Source organism: Canis lupus, chromosome 1, assembly GCF_048164855.1.
Source record: "Canis lupus baileyi chromosome 1, mCanLup2.hap1, whole genome shotgun sequence".
Classification (NCBI taxonomy): Eukaryota; Metazoa; Chordata; class Mammalia; order Carnivora; family Canidae; genus Canis; species Canis lupus.
This window is the reverse complement of record NC_132838.1, coordinates 20,923,647-20,943,367: the sequence shown is the minus strand read 5'-3', so window position 1 is coordinate 20,943,367 and position 19,721 is coordinate 20,923,647. Positions and strand designations below refer to the sequence as shown.

At 39.3% G+C, this 19,721-nt stretch overlaps 1 protein-coding gene across 22 annotated transcripts in view; it reads right to left on the bottom strand.

The window, feature by feature from the left end:
• Positions 1-19,721, bottom strand: part of TCF4 (transcription factor 4) — a 361,238-nt gene that overhangs the window by 228,793 nt on the left and 112,724 nt on the right. For all 22 annotated transcript variants that reach the window (XM_072822655.1, XM_072822688.1, XM_072822592.1 and 19 more), the window contains 2 exons: positions 11,182-11,243; positions 8,038-8,134 (listed from right to left, as the gene is read on the bottom strand). In XM_072822655.1, coding sequence (XP_072678756.1) covers positions 8,038-8,134; positions 11,182-11,243 — 159 coding nt within the window. The remainder of the gene's footprint in view (positions 1-8,037; positions 8,135-11,181; positions 11,244-19,721) is intronic.

Here is a 19,721-nt window from a genome sequence, read left to right as displayed (position 1 = left end):
GGTCTGAAAGAGAAGGTTGTGGGTGATGTGTACTTGAAGAAGGTTGCCTCTGGCTGGTTGCTGCCTTGCTCACGGGATGGCAATGAAGGTACAGGCCTTGGAGATGAAGTGAGAACAGCAGGCCCCACACTCCTTCCCGTGGCTCACTCTCCCAGCTGCACTTTCTCCACCTCTCCCATTTCAACTACCTGGTTTTTTTCTACTCCACGTCTCTTTGTCCCTTTTTCTAATTTGCCTCCCAGAATTTAGAGTTGAGGTCCATTTCGTAGTTTTCTTACTACAGGAAAGTTTGAACCTTGTTCTTCATTTTCCAGACTGTTATGTTTAAAATTATGTACTTTTCCCCTGAGAAGAAACTAAATAAAACCCTGGAAGTCACCAAGCCTGAGATGCATTCCCAACCCCCTTCTCTCTTGTCTCCTTCTATTGACCCGGCGGGAGTAGCTATTGTGTAGACACTCCCTCCCACCCTACCCAAAGTCTGTAGCTGGAGATGGCCATGGGATCTAGGGGAACAGGGGATCACACTGCTGGGCTTCCTTTTCCCTGCTTCTTGCTGCATCAAACCCATACTTGACATCTAAAGCTGTGACAGTCATCTTGAGACAATGAGGGAAAGCACAAAAGAATCACCCAGACACCTGCTTTGGCGTCAATGATCTCCAAACCAATTTTAGCAGCAGCCTACTACGAGACTTCCAGTAGAAGTAAAATTCTTCTTAAGCAACCATTAGTCACATTTTCCATTACTTCTACGCAAGAGTATTCCTACCCAACACAAACTACTTTTTACTTTTATTTAACTCTAAAATGATGTATTTTCTCTTAGAGTCCATAACTTTTTATGTAAGAAATCTTCCTGTGGTTATTTAGAAGTTCTATATTATTCTGTCGGTTATAGTTTTCAAATAATGTTTTTTTTCTGCTCTCAGTTCTTCTAAATTTCATAAAACTGGACTAGAAAGTATTTGATTATCACAGCACTGATTGTAGTATATTCATACAGTAAATGGCTGAGTGGAAAGGAAGCAAGACCAATCAAAGAAAGACCGTAATTTTTATTGATTGGACAAGAAGAAATAAGTTTTCCTATCTGAAAACTGGAAATACTTAACTTTTTTCAGGAGCCTTTCAAAAAAAAATGACATTACTTATTTTTTATAAATAGAATATTTTGTGGTATTGTTTAGTGAAAATTGAAATCTACCATGCTGTAATGTGATCTGTTCTCTGATGTTAGAATATTCTGCACCATCAAGGATATAGAACCATAGAATGAATTTCTGTAAGACCAGCTCCAGTCGAGGGTTTTCTTTCTGAGACAGTGAGATAGATGTAGGCCTGATTTTTAATTTATGGGCTTTTCATTCAGGATTTAAACCCTCTGTATCTGGTGTCCTGATTTGTTCACAAATGAAACCACTCAACAGGTCCTACAACTCAATGCTAGGCATTGGCCCAGACACAACGCTTTTCTCCTGGTGATGCAACTTAATGAGTTATTATTTTATCCTCAATCAATCCAACCCCTTAACTACAGATATGGAATGAGCTGAGGTAGAAAAGAAACATCCATTTGAGTCAGGCTTTAAAGAATAACATTTGGAAAACACATCACTAGCAAAGTTACTTGAAGGTATCATAAAATAGAGATGAATGGATTAGAAATAACGATAAAACATCTCTAAAGATAAAATATAGCAGAAGGACAAAATGGCATACCTAAAAGATCAATGGACCATCAGATGAGAAAATTACCTCAGGGATCATCTAAAGGTCTGTTCCACCCTCAATCTAAAGATGTGAAAAGACCTGACCTGAGGAGCCACCCACGATTGTGGCAAAGCAGAGAGCAGAAGAGGCAGTTCTTTGGCTCCCAGCCTTAGCTCAGAATCAGGATTGATAGTATCATTTGGGAAGACACTTAAAATAGTCTTATTTCTCAATACTTTGGGAAGACATTTTAAGTTAACATCTTCAAATAACAAAACTCCCCAACAAAGAAAGCAAACAACAAATAACACAATTAAATGTTTCTTCTCTCAGCAGTTGCTTGTTACCACATTATCGGTCCAAGAGATAACAGATGATATCAAGATAACCTCAAGCAAAAAAAAAAAAAAAAAAAAAGTGTCATAAAAAAAAAAAAAAGATACTGAAAGTACACAGCCATCCCTCACTACTGAACCCGCAAGCAGCCTATCCCTATCAAACCTCAGAACAATTCAACGGTGAACTAACATTTCTGGAGCTGATACCACATTCACAATTCCATTTTCACCAAGTTACGAAAATATTATTTGACCTCTGACATTTCAGAAAATCAAACATTCGCCATTGTTGAACAAGTTTTGGTTTTTTTTTAATCAAATATTTAAACTCCTGCATAGAAAGAAAACATCTGACAAAGAGGTCAAGTCAAATCTTACCCATGCTTTGAAAAAACTGTATTTCTTTGTGGTTGTTGAACGTTAAGGTTTTCAGAACACTGTTCCTTGTAAGAGGCTCTTCGTTTAGGTTTATTTCCAGTTTTACAATGAAAAGAAAAACGCTCTGTATTAGCATCTACTCACATTCGCCATTTTACAAGAAGACTGTGCCACTGGCCTCTGCCACTGGGATTTGAAAACACTCACAACACTTCACCTTTATGCTGGGCTAAACTCAGGGTAGTCATAAACACTTTGAAGTAATACAAACCTAAATATTCCTGCTAGGCAAACGGAGCAGTGGAACCGAATTATAATGAGCTAGCAGCTGTCACAATATGACCACAGTAACCAAATCAAAATATCAACCGCTAACCCAGATGAGATTCAAAGGTCATCCTATAAGCCAGCAGCTTTCTTCAGTTCTGCCTGAAACCCCGACCTAATCCTGCAGTAAAATGTTCCACTGAGCTAGTTTAGAGACCAGTTACCCTATGGTGGGAAATTATTTAGGGCCCTAGTAGTAGATGCCGTCAGTGGGACTAGAACCAAACACCGCAATCAGGAAGCCGAACCATTCACAATGGGACACAGAAAAACACAGCAGCTGATGTTGAACTAAGCTGCACCCAACTGTACAGAAGTATCACTTTTCACATCCTTCAGTTACCCATGCATGGCTATAATCCTACCGGCAACTTGCTCACTCAAACAATCTGGTTTTCAATTAAGGCTCTGGAACAATAGAAGGAAAATGCATGCTTAGATCCTTCCCCGGATCAAAAAAGTTTGAGCTAGAAAATATATTGTTTTCCCATTGTAAAAATATTCGGACAATTAACCTGCAGAAGTTTAATGCTTGCAAGAAAACAAGCAAGGACAAGAATGTTAAAAAGAAAAGAAAAGAAAAAAAAAAAAAACCATACCCTTTGCATATAGCCCTTATCAGTATTTTCAAACTATGCCATAGCATATAATCCTCTTAAAAACACAAGACTCAGAGCCACGGCCCCTCTGTCCCATCAGCATATTCCGAAAGCTACTCACTGACCGCCTATAAAGGTTTGTAGGTTTATAAATTAAGCCGTTTAAAAACTGCAGCAAACAAGTTTCCAACACATCGAGCGTACGTTATTATCATTAATAGTCATAAGTAGTCACAAAGAAAAAGCGATTTGTTTTTTTCCAGACGTGAAACAGGACATGGCATTTCAAAGAAGCAAAAATGCAAACCGGCTTGCGCGTCTCTACGCAATGAAAGCAGTGATTGAGGATTCAGAAAATGTCAGGTAAGAACAGAATACACAAATATTGATTCACTTTGCTGAACACCTGAAACTAATATAATGTCATATGTCACTTGTACCTCAATAGAAATAAATAAATAAATAACATTTCAAAAAGAGAGAAAATCTATGTATTGGTCAGTGCAGGCAGTCAGGGAGATGAGTCGGTGCTACAGGCTCTCAACTCCTCCAGGCTCCCCCCACCCCCGCCACGAGAAGGAAAACAGTAAGTCATGCACAGTTATTTTTCCTTTTAATTAGGGGCTGGCTTTTTTTATTTTAGTTACGTTTTCCTTTAAAGGATTTACACAATATCAACTTCCAAAACTTCGTATGGCAACTATAACTACAGACAGTAATGAGAGAAGTGGTGCAGCCTTATAAACCAGGAGGCCTGTTTGTGTGCGCACAGAAGGGGCGTGTGTTGTGCGTGCACGTGCGTGTGTGCACACATCGACGCATGCATGCGAGTGCCCTTGTGTTCATTTGTTCATTTTTAGTTTAGAGATTCGCAAGCTGTCAAAATAGGATATTACATTCAGATATGCAGTCTTATTTCTAAAAGAATGAATTAATGGAGGTACTCTATTACTCTTATAAATTACAGACCACTCTGCAAAAGTTTGAGATCACAAATAAATCGGGTTTTGGTATTTTGGCGCCAAACCTAAGTATTATATATCACAAAAACTGGAACATTTATGCAAAACCGTTCCTGTGAAATCAAAAAGTTCAGAGTTGTAATAAAGGGTTTTGCTGTGGTAAGAGTTTATGAGCAAACGTTAGCAATGAATGCCTGCATCATATCTCCAAAACAGTAGAGTATTGCCATAGAGAACAAAATATTATAATAATAATAATAATAATAATAATAATAATAGTAATGCACTCCCCAAAGGAGAGAGCAGTTCATTACTTTTTTCGTTCCCTGCCACAAAATAAAACCCCGCTAAGTGAACAGTTTACTTAAAAAAAAAAAAAAAAAAAAAAAATCAGGTCATCTGCAGTTAATAACTCTTTCCCGTAAAATTAGTGTCACTTGTTTCTGCAGCAGACGCCTAATTCAGTCACAGGCTTGATTGATTTGACAAGAGAGAATCTGGTCCAATAAAGTGGCTGATTTACTTCTTATGCTATAGCTTTTACCCTAATGTGACATCACAGCAGAATTAAATCTTTGACATGTAAAGAAATCCTTTGTAGCTTTAATGAAAACTAAAGATTCTGAAAGCAGGTATTGACTGTTGTCAACAACTTCCAGGGAAGTCTAATGCCTTCATTTGGTAGAATGAAAACTTCCACAAAGACCATGACACTGAATATGGATTTGGACACAAAGGGCAGTTGAGAATATACCATGTATTCCGTGAGGCCAAATTGTTGGCTGCACTAACAGGTCTCGTTTTTATCTCCGTCTCCATTTGTAAATCGGTTGTCTTTAATTTCTCGAAAACGACCTACCTTCCCTTTGTGAAGGCATGGCATAACACCAAGCGTGGCCCATCTCGAAAGTGGTTTTATTTTAAATAAACAGCAGCCTGGCCAAAAATCAATGAGCATCTTTGTTCCCCTAATCCAGCCCTGAGACAGTCGAGCCAATCAAGAAGCCATTTGGTATGTGAGAGAGAAATCACAGGCCCGGGAAGAGTTAATGCAGCATCCGTGGGCAGGCCTCTAAAAATATTTTTAAATTCTTTTCCCAACTAAAAATGCAAGGTATTTCGTAGTTGTTTAAATGTCTTTCTCCCTTTTTTGCAGACTGCGCCGTGGCCTGTCGCTCCGAGGGCGACTTCCCTGACCCCAGTCTGACACTGCGCCGTTAATGTCAGATAAACCATTTAGCCCCAGCACAAATCCATTCTGTGCAAAAATCTGCTTGAGGTGGAAAATGTAGCAGTTTGTAAACAATAAAGAGCCATGTTTCAGACCAGACAGCTTATCTAACAGAGAAGTCCTTTCATGGGGAACAGTGGGTGGGAGCCTCCCGGACATAGTAGCATTTCCTACCACAATGCAGGAGACTGTCTTGGCCTCCATATTTAAGAGTTTAATGGGAAGGAGGGCAGACGGGATAAAAGAACACAGCTGACAGGGACTTTCAGCTTTAACGACTAAGTGAAAGGAGTCAGCTCTCTCTGCTCTAGCTCCAGGCTCTCAGGCCACGTAGATTTTAAATACTATTTGGATGGGAAAACGAATTTGGCTTGTAAAACAGTGGCCCACGAGGACAGATGAACAAGAACAAATATTTAGTGTCCTTGCACTGCTGGGTGTTTTCTGTGATATTAATTTATCAAGTGGTTCTTGAGCAAAACTTTTTCCTCATGTACATAACACAGACCTCTAAATATGAGGAGCCATTCATTTATTCTATTTTACTTTCACCCATCAGAGGATAGCTTAAGAATGTTCTAGGGGTTGGGATTCCTGGGTGGCTCAGCAGTTTAGTGCCTGCCTTCGGCCCAGGGCGTGATCCTGGAGACCCAGGATCCTGGGTCTGCCTGCAGGGAGCCTGCTTCTCCCGCTGCCTCTGTCTCTGCCTCTCTCTGTGTGTCTCTCATGAATAGATAAATAAAATCTTCTTTTAAATTTTTTAAAAAGAATCTTCTAGGGGAGTCCTTTAATATGCTGTCAAAGTACCACTTTCCAAGATGATTATTTTCTACTTAATCTTTTATTCTATCTTATGAAATTGAGACAGGGTGACTAGAGAAACAAGGTGTTCGAATTTAACATCGTCGCTAAAGAGCCTAAAGTCGTTCTTTAAAACCTAAGTGAACAAATGTATCTAGTCTTCCTTATCTGTGTATCCTGAAAATGGGAAAGTTGTTGCAACTCCCTATCAACAACTGATTTTAAAATGAAAACTAAAGATTCTGAAAGCAGGTATTGACTGCTGTCAACAACTTCCAGGGAAGTCTAATGCCTTCATTTGGTAGAATGAAAACTTCCACAAAGACCATGACACTGAATATGGATTTGGACACAAAGGGCAGTTGAGAATATACCATGTATTCATGTATTTAAAAAACTGGGAAGCTGGCTTTAGCTGCAAAATTAAAACATAGATATGAAATTTATCATCCTAAAGAAAAACACAAATATAAGAACCTATGATCAAACACAACTTCATGGTTCTCAAAGTTGGAATGATATTTAAAGGCACACACAAAAAAACCCATAAAGGCACAAACATATGACATCATCCACTTAAAATAAGTTGCTAGTATTTCTCTGCTTTGTCTCCTTTGTTTTAAATACCTGAGATTCCTTTAGATGGACTTGATGGTGACTTTTGAAAAAATGACTGATATTCGAGGACTATCTATACACTAAATTACAAGTAAGCTTCCAAGGCTTAAAAATAGGGACATTCTTTAGAAGCATTTGCAACTATGGTTTCAGAGTGATATAATTATGACCGTGTGTTTTTCTTGGAGTATGGTCCAATGCCTTCTGCCAAGAAATTCAACTTCATTTATTGATAGATTTGCAATAGAATTCAACCAAGTTTGAGAGACTTATTAATAATGCTAAAAAAAAAAACACATTTACCAGAACAAAGATCATTGCTTCACTTGAAACTAAAGCAATCTGCTATTGCTCATTGCTCAGGTTACTGCTGTTACACACACATCCTTATAGAGTAAACGAAACAGAAAAATACTCAAAAGATGCTAGTATGAAGGACATGCTGGAAACTCATAAGCTACCTCAAGCGTAGCTGGCTTCCAGTGAAGTAAGCTACAGTCTGCCTACACCATCAGCCCTCTAAAGCTCACACCTCGATAAATACACAACCAGATCTTTTAATTCAACTTGAATACACTACTCTGATTTCAGTCATCTAAACCTATTATTAAAGGGGTTCCACAACCCTTTTAGTAAGAATTTATAGGTGATACAGGCTATATATCACTGCCAATGGACAGGCCTGAAGATATTTTCATTTTAAATATTCACCACTTTGACTTTATCAACCTTAAATCAAAAAACAAGTATTGCATCATTGAAATTTCAAAAAACAAGTATTGCATTGTTGAAATTAGAATACGAGCTTTATACCTAAGAAAGACAAAATTTCCATGGCGATTCGGTATCACCGAAATCCTATAATTCCACACGGTTATAAAACTTAGTCCTTTACGCACAATTATCAAGCATAAACTGTCAGTATTTTTCTGCAACTTAAAATTACTAGAGTGAACGGGCTAAATATCCAAGTCCCTAAAAACAGATCCTCTGTCTGGACTGAATTCTCCTCTTTCTATAGTAAAATATCAGCATTCAAAAAGTGTATGTTAATTTAAAATTGGTCTTACTTTGTATTCTGGAATTGACAAAAGGTGGAGAGAGATTGTCATGTGACCCAAGGTCCCTGCTGGTCATGTGGTCATAGGGAGTCCCATCTCCATAGTTCTGTAAATAAAACAACATCATAAGTTTTCATTTCGCATGAATAAATCAGCATATAAATACCCCCCTACTGACAGCTCCAAGATCCAAAGAAACTGAAGTCCACATTCCCACCATGGAACCTCATTATAAGGGACCTGCCTCTTCACAGGTCCTCTGGTTAAGAGAGGGCTCTACAAGTCTGCAGAGTTCAAGTTTTCCTCAAGGTAGCTGTGAAAGCTTAGAACAATAATAATAGAATCAACTGCAGGAAGTTGTTGGCATGATTAAATGAAATAATGTATGTAAAACACCTGACATATATAAAATGCACTATAAATATTAGAAGTCACTATTTTGGTAAGCCCACATTATTTTTTTTAAGATTTTATTTATTTATATATTTATTTATTTATTTATTTGACACAGAAAGAGAGAGCATAAGCAGGGGGAGCAGCAGAGGGAGAGGGAGAAGCAGGCTCCCCGCAGAGCAAGGAGCCCCATGCAGGGCTTGATCCCAGGACTCCAAGATCATGACCTGAGCCAAAGGCAGATGCTTAACCGGCTGAGCCATTCAAGTGCAGGCAAGCCCACCACATTATTTAAAAAAAGAAAAAAGCAATATTGTGCTATCAGGGAAAAATGACCCATCGCCTATAATGAATTGCTTTTAGAAGACCAAGATAGAGCCTTTTAAACCAACATTTGGTTTTAGGGTATTGAAATTTCAATGTTTTTTTACAGTTGCTATTGTGGTTGTAAGAGAACTGGATCATTCCGCAAGTAATTAACACGTTAGAACATGAAAATATTACAGCATGACTATGAACAAACATCAAAACTTTAGCATAAATTAGTACTCCTGGATTTGGAAAAGTATGGCAGGAAAAAGTTTTAAAGCAGACATTAATTTTGGGCAGAAAACTGTCATGATTACAATGATCTCATCATTTCAATGAAATTTAAAATTAAAATAATGTTTTTAAACTGCCCACTTATTAATGGAGGAATCAGATAACATATAGGAAAAGTTAAAAATCATCTATATTACAGGGTTCAAATTTCAGACTAAGGTGCATAAAATAACCAAAAAGGAAAAAAAAAAAGTCGATCTGCTCAGCTGGTTGCACTGCCCATAAAGACCAAGTCAAATATACTCAGAGGCATCAGTTGGCATGTTAGCCAAAGGGCAGGATCTGCCCACACAAAAAAAGACGGACGCTGTATGAAAAATGCAAACGCACGTCACTTTGGGAGAGAATAACTGGACCTGTTAAGGTTCCAAATAATCCTGTTTTTAATCACTTTTCCTTGTTTAGAAAAATTAACTGAAATGATACTGCAATATAAGGCTGTCAATATGTCAGTGTATTAAAAAATGTCATATTTTAAATACCTAGCATGGGTTTTGCACTCACTTATTCTATACGGAGCATTGTATAAGGCTGATTTTTACTTATTAAGGGTCCTCATCTTAGTGTACTTTCATATACACTACCTAGTTTAAAGCACAGCACAGTGCTGCAAGGTAGCGGATAATGTCACCACTCTAAGAGGAGAGAAGACACGCTCGGCCCGGAAATCTGTCACATGCAAGCTACCTGCATCTAGAAGATAGAAACTACAAAACACTGACTCAAAATTATTCACCAAAATATGCCCTGAAAAAAATGGCGGGACAGTCACTGAAAAAATGAAAGTCAGGACGACGGTCCCAAGGGACCTTGTTCTCAAAAGAACAATTAAAGATAGCGTGTGTGTTAAAGTGAGAAGTCCTAAGACACTAAGTGTGAATGAGCTAAACAATAGGGGAAAATTGTGTCATCTCCTACACTTGCTGTCAAGAGGAATGGATTTATTTCTGCAAGTGCAGCCTGTAACGTGAGGAGGAGGAAAGATTTCCTCAACCCATCCATATAATGCATTAGGATACCAGCCCCGACAGCTGGCACAGTGGCTTCAGCAAAGCTCCTGGTTAAGCTTACAGACCCTGCTGCGCGTAGAGACCACACTGAGAACCACAAGGTCAAAGGACAGGTGGAAACGGACAACCACAGCTTGCTGACACGTCCTCATTGTGAGAGCTTGATTACCTTCCTTGCCTCCTTGCCAAAATAGAAACACCCCCACCTCAAATGTATGTGAATACTTAGAGTAAAATGTTCCCTCCCTGCAGAATGCTTCATTTATGCAGCTGGCTGGGGGAGGGGCACGTGTTTGTTTGACTATGTGCTCTCAGTCTATTTTTAATTTGGGGTATTTATATGTATATTAGAAAAGCTGACATGGATTTTAGAGGGACTAGAAATGATTCCATTAAAAACAGATTATACATAAAATCATATATATATTTAAGTGGGAAGGAACATAAAAGAGCTTCTGGCTTTACTTCTTCGATTTACGAATTACAAAAAGGAGGACCAAGGAAGTGAAATGACATGCCCAAGGTCATACACACAGACGCACGTGGCCTAACCTCCCTACTCTTACCCCATTCCATGGTCTTTCCATTATACCCAAAGTAACAACTAAAGCATGAGGGAAAACCATGAGAAAAGAATAGCAAAAATTTGAAACCAAATAAATGAATGAACCCAACGGGTGACCAAAGTCATTAATAGCATGTTTATGAAATGAAATCAACCTTGATTTATTATGTAGATTACACTGACCAGATAGAGCTTCATACCCTGTACTCAGAATTATTCTGTCGTCTATATACACCAACACATTACAGGAATCCCAGATTTTTTTTTCAAAGTTGTGCCATCTACAACAAATAACTTTCTGTAATGCTGGATCAGTAACAAGCAAAGTAAGGCCAAATATTTAATATAGGATTTTTCTTCTGTTTAGCAGAAGTGGAACAGGTGTCAAATTCAATAACAGCATCCAATAAGAGAATGGGAAAAAATTGCAAACACAAGCTGATCCTCATTAAACTTAGTATGCGTGTATATGTATCTGTGCAGTCGTGTGAGAGAGAGAGAGAGGGAAAAACTCACCTTCAGTTTGTCAATTTACATATGTGGGATGTCTGGTTGTGGGGAAAAAAGATTAGATATACTTACCCTGGACGGGCTTGGATGTCCTCCGTTCCCCCAGGACCCTGAGCTACTTCTGTCTTCTACATCTAGGGACAAGAGAAAAGTTCTTTAGGCTTTCTTGCAATAATTCTTTCTTTTTGTATATGCACTTTTAAATTAATGTTTCAAATTAATCTCCTGTTGCCTTTAATTAAGAATCAGGCACGGGGCTACCACGATGATAGTGGCTTCTGACCCATCTACTTAAATTAACTCATTTAAATTCACAGCAGAAATGAACTGGACCCTCAGGAACCAGAGGTATGAACATAAAAATTACTTCTATCCTTCAGTGTTTCATAGCCTCAACTTTTATGGACCCGAAACTACACTTAAAGTTTTATTAAGATCTTTTGTACAAAGTGAGTTTAAAACGACACTAACGCAACCTTAAATGTGTGTTTTAGAAAGTAAGGTAACTACTCATGCTGACATGAGCGGAATCTATGCCATAATGCTCTTGGATACTTCTCGTTCCCTAGTCAAGGCTCACTCTACCAGACAACAGACATGCAACAAAATACACACGACACAAAGAGGATTCAGTCCTCTATCTCCACCAGTACAATACAAGGATATTAGAATTTTGGGTGGGTTTTTTTTTTTTTAATGTTTTAAGTAAAGACAACATTGTCTCAGTATTTTAGTTATTTTAATAGACTTGACCACTTGGCTACAATCCTTAATCTGGGCACTGAGATGTGAAAATCAAAGTCATTAAAGCAATGTTTTTCTTGATTAAGTGATAATGGAGAGACCTACCCAGACTACCAGAAAGCTGAAATTCTTCTAAACTCTGCACCAGCAAAGTCCTAACAGCTGACCACTGAGTGTTTGAAGTGGCGAGAAAATCGGGCTGGAGAGTCTAACAGCTAAGTTATCATATTAATTGCTTAAAACGTAAAAAAATGTTTTAAAGATCAGTCACTCTATATTTAGAAATGGCTTCGAGATTGTTGATGAGAGGTACTCTATAAGGATAAAAAGTTTCCCTGTTCTCTTATTTTGATCCTGGTTGGTAACAGACGGCCATCACAAACTTCCTCTGACAGCACTGGAGGAGGAGGTGTGAAACTTCGGTTCAGGAGACATAATCCCATTTATTGTGTTTCCTAACATTTCAGCGATACTGTTTATTCTCCTAATGCACTGTCATTCCTTTTATTACTGTTGTTTTATTATCAGATGAAATAATCATGGTATAATTAATGGATTTATTTTTGGGTACAGTGGAGTACACAGCACTTTAGCATATCTTAAGAGATAGAACAGCAACAACAAAAAACAACTATTACCACTAAACTTGAATCTTTTCTCTCTTTTTTTAAACAAATATCTCTGTTCCTTTTATTGGTGCTTCAGAAGCTAATGCAACTGCAAACGAATGTCCCCCCCAGGACAGCTGAAGGCTGTCACTGCGAGCTTTAAGGGATGTCAAGAAAGCTCCATTGCTGCATCCAGGGTTTGCCCAAATCCGCTGTTTAACAACCCATCTCCTGGCTTACAGGTGTGCCAGGCCAAAATACTTGAAGAGGGGACTTAGAACCCTCTGGATCGGGGAGTTTAGCCAGCCTACATGGTTCTCCTCATCCTTACCCCCAAATCAAATATTTTCAGCAACAGAAAGCATAAATGCCAAAAATCTCTCAACCGCTGTGGATCTTCAGAAGTCTGGCAGGCCTTGACTTCCTTTTCACCTGAAACAGCCAGCCCGGATTAATTTGAGAGATTTTTTCCCCTCTTTCCCCCCCACCCCTTACATTTGACCAACAAGTAATGAAGGAACAGAGTTGAATCGCTATATCCCATTAAGAGTTCAGGTTGTCTGGACCCATTTTATGGTTCTAATCTTCAGGGAAAATTTTAAACACAAAAGAGTGGGCAGAGACAAGGAGGAGAGAGGAATGGTTCTCCATCACCGGTGATTTCGGCCCCCAGGAGACATTTCTGGTGTCATCACAACCTGGGGCACAGGAGGAGGGGGCAGAGGCCAAGGGATGCTGCTGACCGTCCCATGGTGCTGGAATCCCCCTCACGACACACACGCTAAGCTCTGTCCCCAAGTCTCAGTTGTGTCTAGATTGAGAAGCCCAGTGCTGAGGGGAAAACCACATTAAAGAGCAAAACGGGGGGATCCCTGGGTGGCACAGTGGTTTAGCGCCTGCCCTTGGCCCAGGGTGAGATCCTGGAGACCCGGGATCGAATCCCACGTCGGGCTCCCGGTGCATGGAGCCTGCTTCTCCCTCTGCCTATGTCTCTGCCTCTCTCTCTCTCTCTGTATGACTATCAAAAATAAATAAAAATTAAAAAAAAAAAAGCAAAACGGAAGAAGCAAGATGAAGGAGAAAGATGTATTAGTATTTCTTTTTAAGATCTTTATTTATTTATTCATGAGAGAGAGAGAGGCAGAGACACAGGCAGAGGGAGAAGCAGGCCCCGCGCAGTGAGCCCGATGCGGGACTAGAACCCGGGACCCCAGGATCACACCCTGGGCCGAAGGCAGGCGCTAAGCCGCTGAGCCACCCGGGCTGCCCTAGGATGTAATTTATAGTTTAGTATGAACTCTTACTGAATACACAGCGACTTACACCTTTTAACCCAGACTTGAGTGGAGTGTTTCAGGAGACCCTCATAAACATCTTCTGTCCACAGAATAAAGGGAAAATGATGGTCAACCAAGCAGCCTGCTAATTAGCAGGCAGATAAAACACATCAAAACTTGAGTATTCCCAACTGGGCAATTTCAAAAGCGAGCAATCCACTAATTAAAAATGCTGGAAGTCTAGCTTTTTCAAAACAGGTTAAATACTGGCTGGGTTCCTTCACAAATAGATTCCCAACCAATCAGATCTGACTGCTCTTTTCCCATCCTTTCTCATTTCCATCTTTCTCGTTTCCCGACCTCACGCTGCTCCACCTTCCTTTCTGCTTCCTCCCGCAGCCTGATCTCTTCTTAACAGGCTTTCCATCCCCTGGCCTCCCGGGGCATCTGAAAGATGAGGACCAAGGGCAGGCTCTCCCGAACCGAAGAGGACAACCGTCCGATTTCTGATCATGCTTCTTTCTTTGAAAACAGGTCTGTATCTCACGTATCCAAGAGCCAGAAGCCACAGAGCCAGAGCACGGAGATTTGTAACTCATAATGAATGTAAACATGTCGCTTTTAAGTCATTTGTTTCCATGTCCCCTCCCACTGAGCTTCATCAGGCCTGCCAGTTAGTGAGCATTTCTTCAGCAGCCGTCCCAGTACGTCTCAGAGGGCATCCGAGGACCCGCTGCATGCGAATCACCTGTATACTCATTTCAAAATCAGCATCTTGGGTCCACGGCTGACCACCTGAGTGTGGGTCTCTCATGAAAACTGTGTTTTGAACAAGGTCCTCGAGTCATCTGCATGCGCACAGTAGTTTGAGAACCGCCAGCCTGCCTTTCTGGGAACGCAAGACAGATGCACGCCCCACACCACCACCACTTGCCTCGCTCTCTCCCTATCTTAAAATTCTTGCCAAGGTTGCCAGTTTTCAGCAGCATTCGGCACACATCCCCATCACATCTGCATCCAGATGCATCTGCATCTTGCCCAGACTCCCTTTTTTTAGTAAACCTGCATGTGGCCTACCCTTGGCCATTTCTTCTTCCCTGCTGGTGTATGCAGGCACTGCGCAGACTTCCACACCTCTATGGTTCTGTACCTGCTATTCCCTCTGCCTGAACCGTTCCATCTCTCGAAAACTAATAGCAGCTAACATTTAGTGAGCTTCAGTGTCAGTGTTTCTGCCACTACACTAAGCACTTTAATGCACGAACAGTACCACATTTCATATATGAGAACACTGAGGCTTCGTCGGAACGGGAAACTCTCCCAAGCAACTGGCAAACACAGGTGCTGTCAACGCCAAAGCCAGGGGATGCTCTTTTCCAACGCTTTAAAGTCCTCCCTGGCAAGAGCTTCATTTCTTTCCATGACCATCTTGAATGCTACTTCTCAAATGTCTTCCCAGGCACAGTGAAAGTAGCTGGGAGTTTATGCCCATTCTTGAGCGCACAAAAGATTATAGAATTATACACAACGCAAGTATCTAAAAGTAAATATTTGAAGAAATCAAGAGACTGGAAAATAAAAATAGGTAACAGTAAAGCCAGAGGTATAATGAGCTTATCAAAGTGTACACTGTGATGGACTGGATATTTGCCAGGAAGGAGTCAAAATAAAAAAAAAAAAAAAGAAAGAAAGAAAGAAAAGAAAAGAGAGGAGTCAAAATTCTACAAGCTACTGAGTGGGCAAAACAAGGAGTGAAACAAGATTCACAATGAATATGGGAGAAAAGCACACAAATAATTCAGGAAATCCATTAAGGCAACATAGTAACAAATGAAAAACTGCCTGGGATAGAGGCTGCCTCAACATGGAGTTCCTGCTTCTCCCTTGTCCTACTGTCACTCTCCAACCAAGATGGGAATAAATAACAGAAACACAATAATAATCCAGGCAGCAGAAGGGCAAGGGATAAAGCAAGTGGATGACAGAAATTATTCTTCCAAAAGACTAAAATGGGTTCCATTGTTCCAGACTTTTCTCATTTATTTTACCCTAAATGAGGACAGACTGAGCAACTTCCACAGGATTGACAGTTGGTTCAGGAGGCAACCTGACAAGCCACAAAATTTCACTCTATTAGAGTAGCTCGATAAGCCCCTCTAAAATATCTGACATTTCAGCACCAAAACACAAAAGCAAAGTTTGGACAGAACTAGGACAAAACAGTCCATTTTGAGAAAAGGCACACAGAGATAATTTTTCATTTCTATGATTCCCCATTTCCACATTCATTAGACTTAAGATCCGATTACTCAAATCTCCACTTTGTTTATGTGCAAGATGGAAACTCTCAGATAGACTGGACAAATGTCAGAAAACACAGCCCTAGGAGTTGGGACAGAGATTCGGATTTCACCAGCCACTCCGCATTAGCCAGCTCTATGGTCTGAGCCAGTCACTGGCCTCTCTGAACTCACTTTTGTCAACTACAAAATAAATGGGTTTGCGTTCCGTTCTTGGAACGAGGGAAGGCTAGTATATTTGAACAACTCTCCCACAAAAAAAACTAAAAATGATGGATCAAGTTTTAAAAATCTTCTTTAAGATACTAATAAGCTGAGAAGATAATACACACTTATCAAGCCAAAATTAAATTGAGAGCTAGAACCCAGTAAAGTAGAGAAGACATTTTTGCCCTAAGGACATCTGCCAACCTAGAAAATTTAATGGCCTCTTAGGTCAAGGAAAACAGAAGCAAAAACCCAGGACCCATCCAAAGTAGGTATCTAACAAGATAACAGGGATAATAGGATTTCCAACCTCAAGGAGTGAGTGTTAAAGTAAATAAGTTAATTAATATTTGTTAAACACTTAGGGGAGTCCCCGGTCTGTAGCAAATTCTCAGTAACCAACACATACCCATGAGAGCATAACTTATTAGCACCCTCCAAAATCTAAGATAATCCAATCATGTAAATCTGTAAAATTGTGATTTATTCAAAGAAATCTAAGCCTCCCATTTTTATGATGCCTAGGTCTGCTAAACAGGCCAGAGATTTTCAAATATTCCCCTGAATTTTAGAAACAGCCAATAAGTTTAGAATAAATCCCATCTTCTCCACAAACCTCTACAGCAAAATCACAGAGAGAATTTGGTACCTTTTAGATTTGTTTTAGTGACTTGATTTATCTCCAGAAGACCCCCTTTACCTCTCACCACTGCAACAAATGTTTGTGTTCTATATAAATGACACGCTGTCAAAAGTTATATATGCTGACCCAAGGCCCAAACTAAGAACACAGACTAAATATTATGTAAATTTAACCTTGATTTGAAATAACAAGTGTTATGTTAACTGAACTGAATTTAAATAAATAAATAAAATTTTAAAACCAAAAAAAGAAGAAGAGGATGAGGAGGAGGAAGAAACAAACAAGCATGAGTTACCTAACTCTGCTGATAGGGAATACTTAGAGTTGTCTATTGGTCCTTTCCACACTTACAGCCCAGATCATGCCAAGCACCCACGGCCCTAAAGTTTCCTGAAGCCAAAAAAACAACTGAAGTGTTTTATTTGAGTTGCTTTAAAAGTCTACAAATTCCTACTCATGTAGAAATAGACTGACTTCCTGATGAAAGCTCCTACACACTCAGAATGCGTTGGGAGACCGAGGCTAAGTTCTTCTTGGAGAGACACAATCACTCTGAGACATGTTGAGGTCTACACCGTCTCAAATCCCTCGCTCTGCAACAACGGATACCATTAAATAGCCTCCACATCATCATGGAGACTCACAGACTGAGTACATCTGTGGCTCCTACTAATTTCCTAGTCCAGGAAGAACCCTTGGCTGAGCCCTCCACACAAACTGAGATGGCATATGCTCTCCGTCAGTGCCAGATGAATTTAGAGTTCAAAATATTTCATCAGCAAAGAGCGTGTTAAGGATGTGCACATTTTCATTAGCACCCCGTATAATAAGAGCTCTAAGTGGAGTAATTTGAAGTTAAATTTGAGTACCAGTACAGATGAAGAAAGAGCTGAAAATCTTCAAATATTGACGGACAATGTCCACACCACCATAATTACTTCTTTCTTTGTCCATGAGAAACGAGATATGCTTCATAATGAGGGATCCGAGCACTAACCAACAAGAAACTTTCAGCACTTTCCAAATCTGATTGAGCAAAAGATGAGGGTTGTGGGGAGGCATCTCACACCAATTTGAAGATATCACAGATGTAAGGAACAGAGACCTGGGCTTTCCATTTTCAGATCATTGCCATCAATGCCGCCTTTCTGAGTGGTAATGGATTTCCTTACCAAATAAATCTGAAAACTCAAAAAGTCAAGTACAAGATGATCTTACAGTTCTCTATATAGATATACATAGATGCATTTAAAAAGGCAAAATGTGGAAATACTAAGTGGAAAGTATAGTAGGAAAATTTGATCAGAGAAGATTTATTACACTATTTAAGCCTTTACTAACCTCCAATGTAAACTTCCATTATTAATATGTCCTGTAGAACACTCTTTAGAGAATATTATTTTCCTCAAGTTCAAAACAATTTTTCAAAAACAAAAACTAATCTCATATATTTAAAATATGGAGTAAATTGCATTTTGCAGTGTTATAAAACAGGAAACAGGGACGCCTGGGTGGCTCAGCTGTTGAGCATCTACCTTCGGTTCAGGTCGTGATCCGGGGATCTAGGGATCAAGTCCCACATCGGGCTCCTCGCAGGGAGCCCGCTTCTCCCCCTGCCTGTGTCTCTGCCTCTCTCTGTGTCTCTCATGAATAAATAAATAAAATCTTTAAAAGACAACAACGGTAAACACATTTTCATATAACAAGAAAGTCAGATCACATGAAAGTAACCAAATACAATGCATAACTATTGCATTATAAATGTGCTGGTACTTGTTATTCTGAAACTCAGAAACCTTCTTGAGAATTAAAGGGTTGAAGTATAAAATTGAGAAAAAAGTAACCTTTAAGTCTTTAGATCCATCCATATCATTTGGAAGGATCAAAGATCATGTCATCTGGATAATATTCTAACTGGAATACTCTAACATGAAACACGGAGAGGTGGGTGTTATTTAGCAACCTTCCATTTCAAATGTTTTAAATTAACCAGTCAGAGTCTTCCTCTTAACCCGTTAATCCTTCCAAGGTCTCATCACTCTTTTTTTTTTAAATAAAGATTTATTTATTTATTTATTTATTTTTAGAAAAAGAGACCAAGCACACAGAGGGGAGGAGTGGCAGGAGGAGGAGGAGAGAGCCCTAAGCGGACTCCACACTGAGCACAGAGTTCTACGAGGGGCTCAATCTTACAAGCCTAAAATCATGACCTGAGCTGAAACCAAGCATTGGCAGCTTAACTGACTGTGCCACCCAGATGCCCCCCAAGATCTCATCATTCTAAGCAAGAGCCCAGAAAGCGGAGAGCCATGAGTAACTTGAGGCAAGAATACAATATGAATTGTATTTGCCTCTTTGGAGTTTTTGAAATCTAACTAATCTAAAAGCAGTTAATAAAATTCAATCTTACTAAAACCATGTTCTTAGCTTAGATCAGGTGAGAGTAACAATCAGAAACAAGCTACCAAATCAAAAGACTTCGAAAAAAAAACCAACATAGCATCTAACTCCAATTTTACAGAGATCAGCCTCAAAATATCTAAATGAAAAGTGAGCATATTAGGGGAAGTTTTCAACTAGGTGCTTATTAGTACCTTTAAAGATGTATTTACAAATATACATCACAAAGTGTGAGAAATGAAAGATACCTTAAAAATATTAAAGAACAACAAAAGTGTTACAATATGCCTCATTTTCTAATAGAAGAGACTATATAACTCTTATGTACAAGTCATTATGCATGCAGTTTTCAAATCATACATGTAATTTTTATGTTGCAAAGTCCATAGTACTGTAATGACTTGATACACAAATTGATTTTTTTAAATGCCTA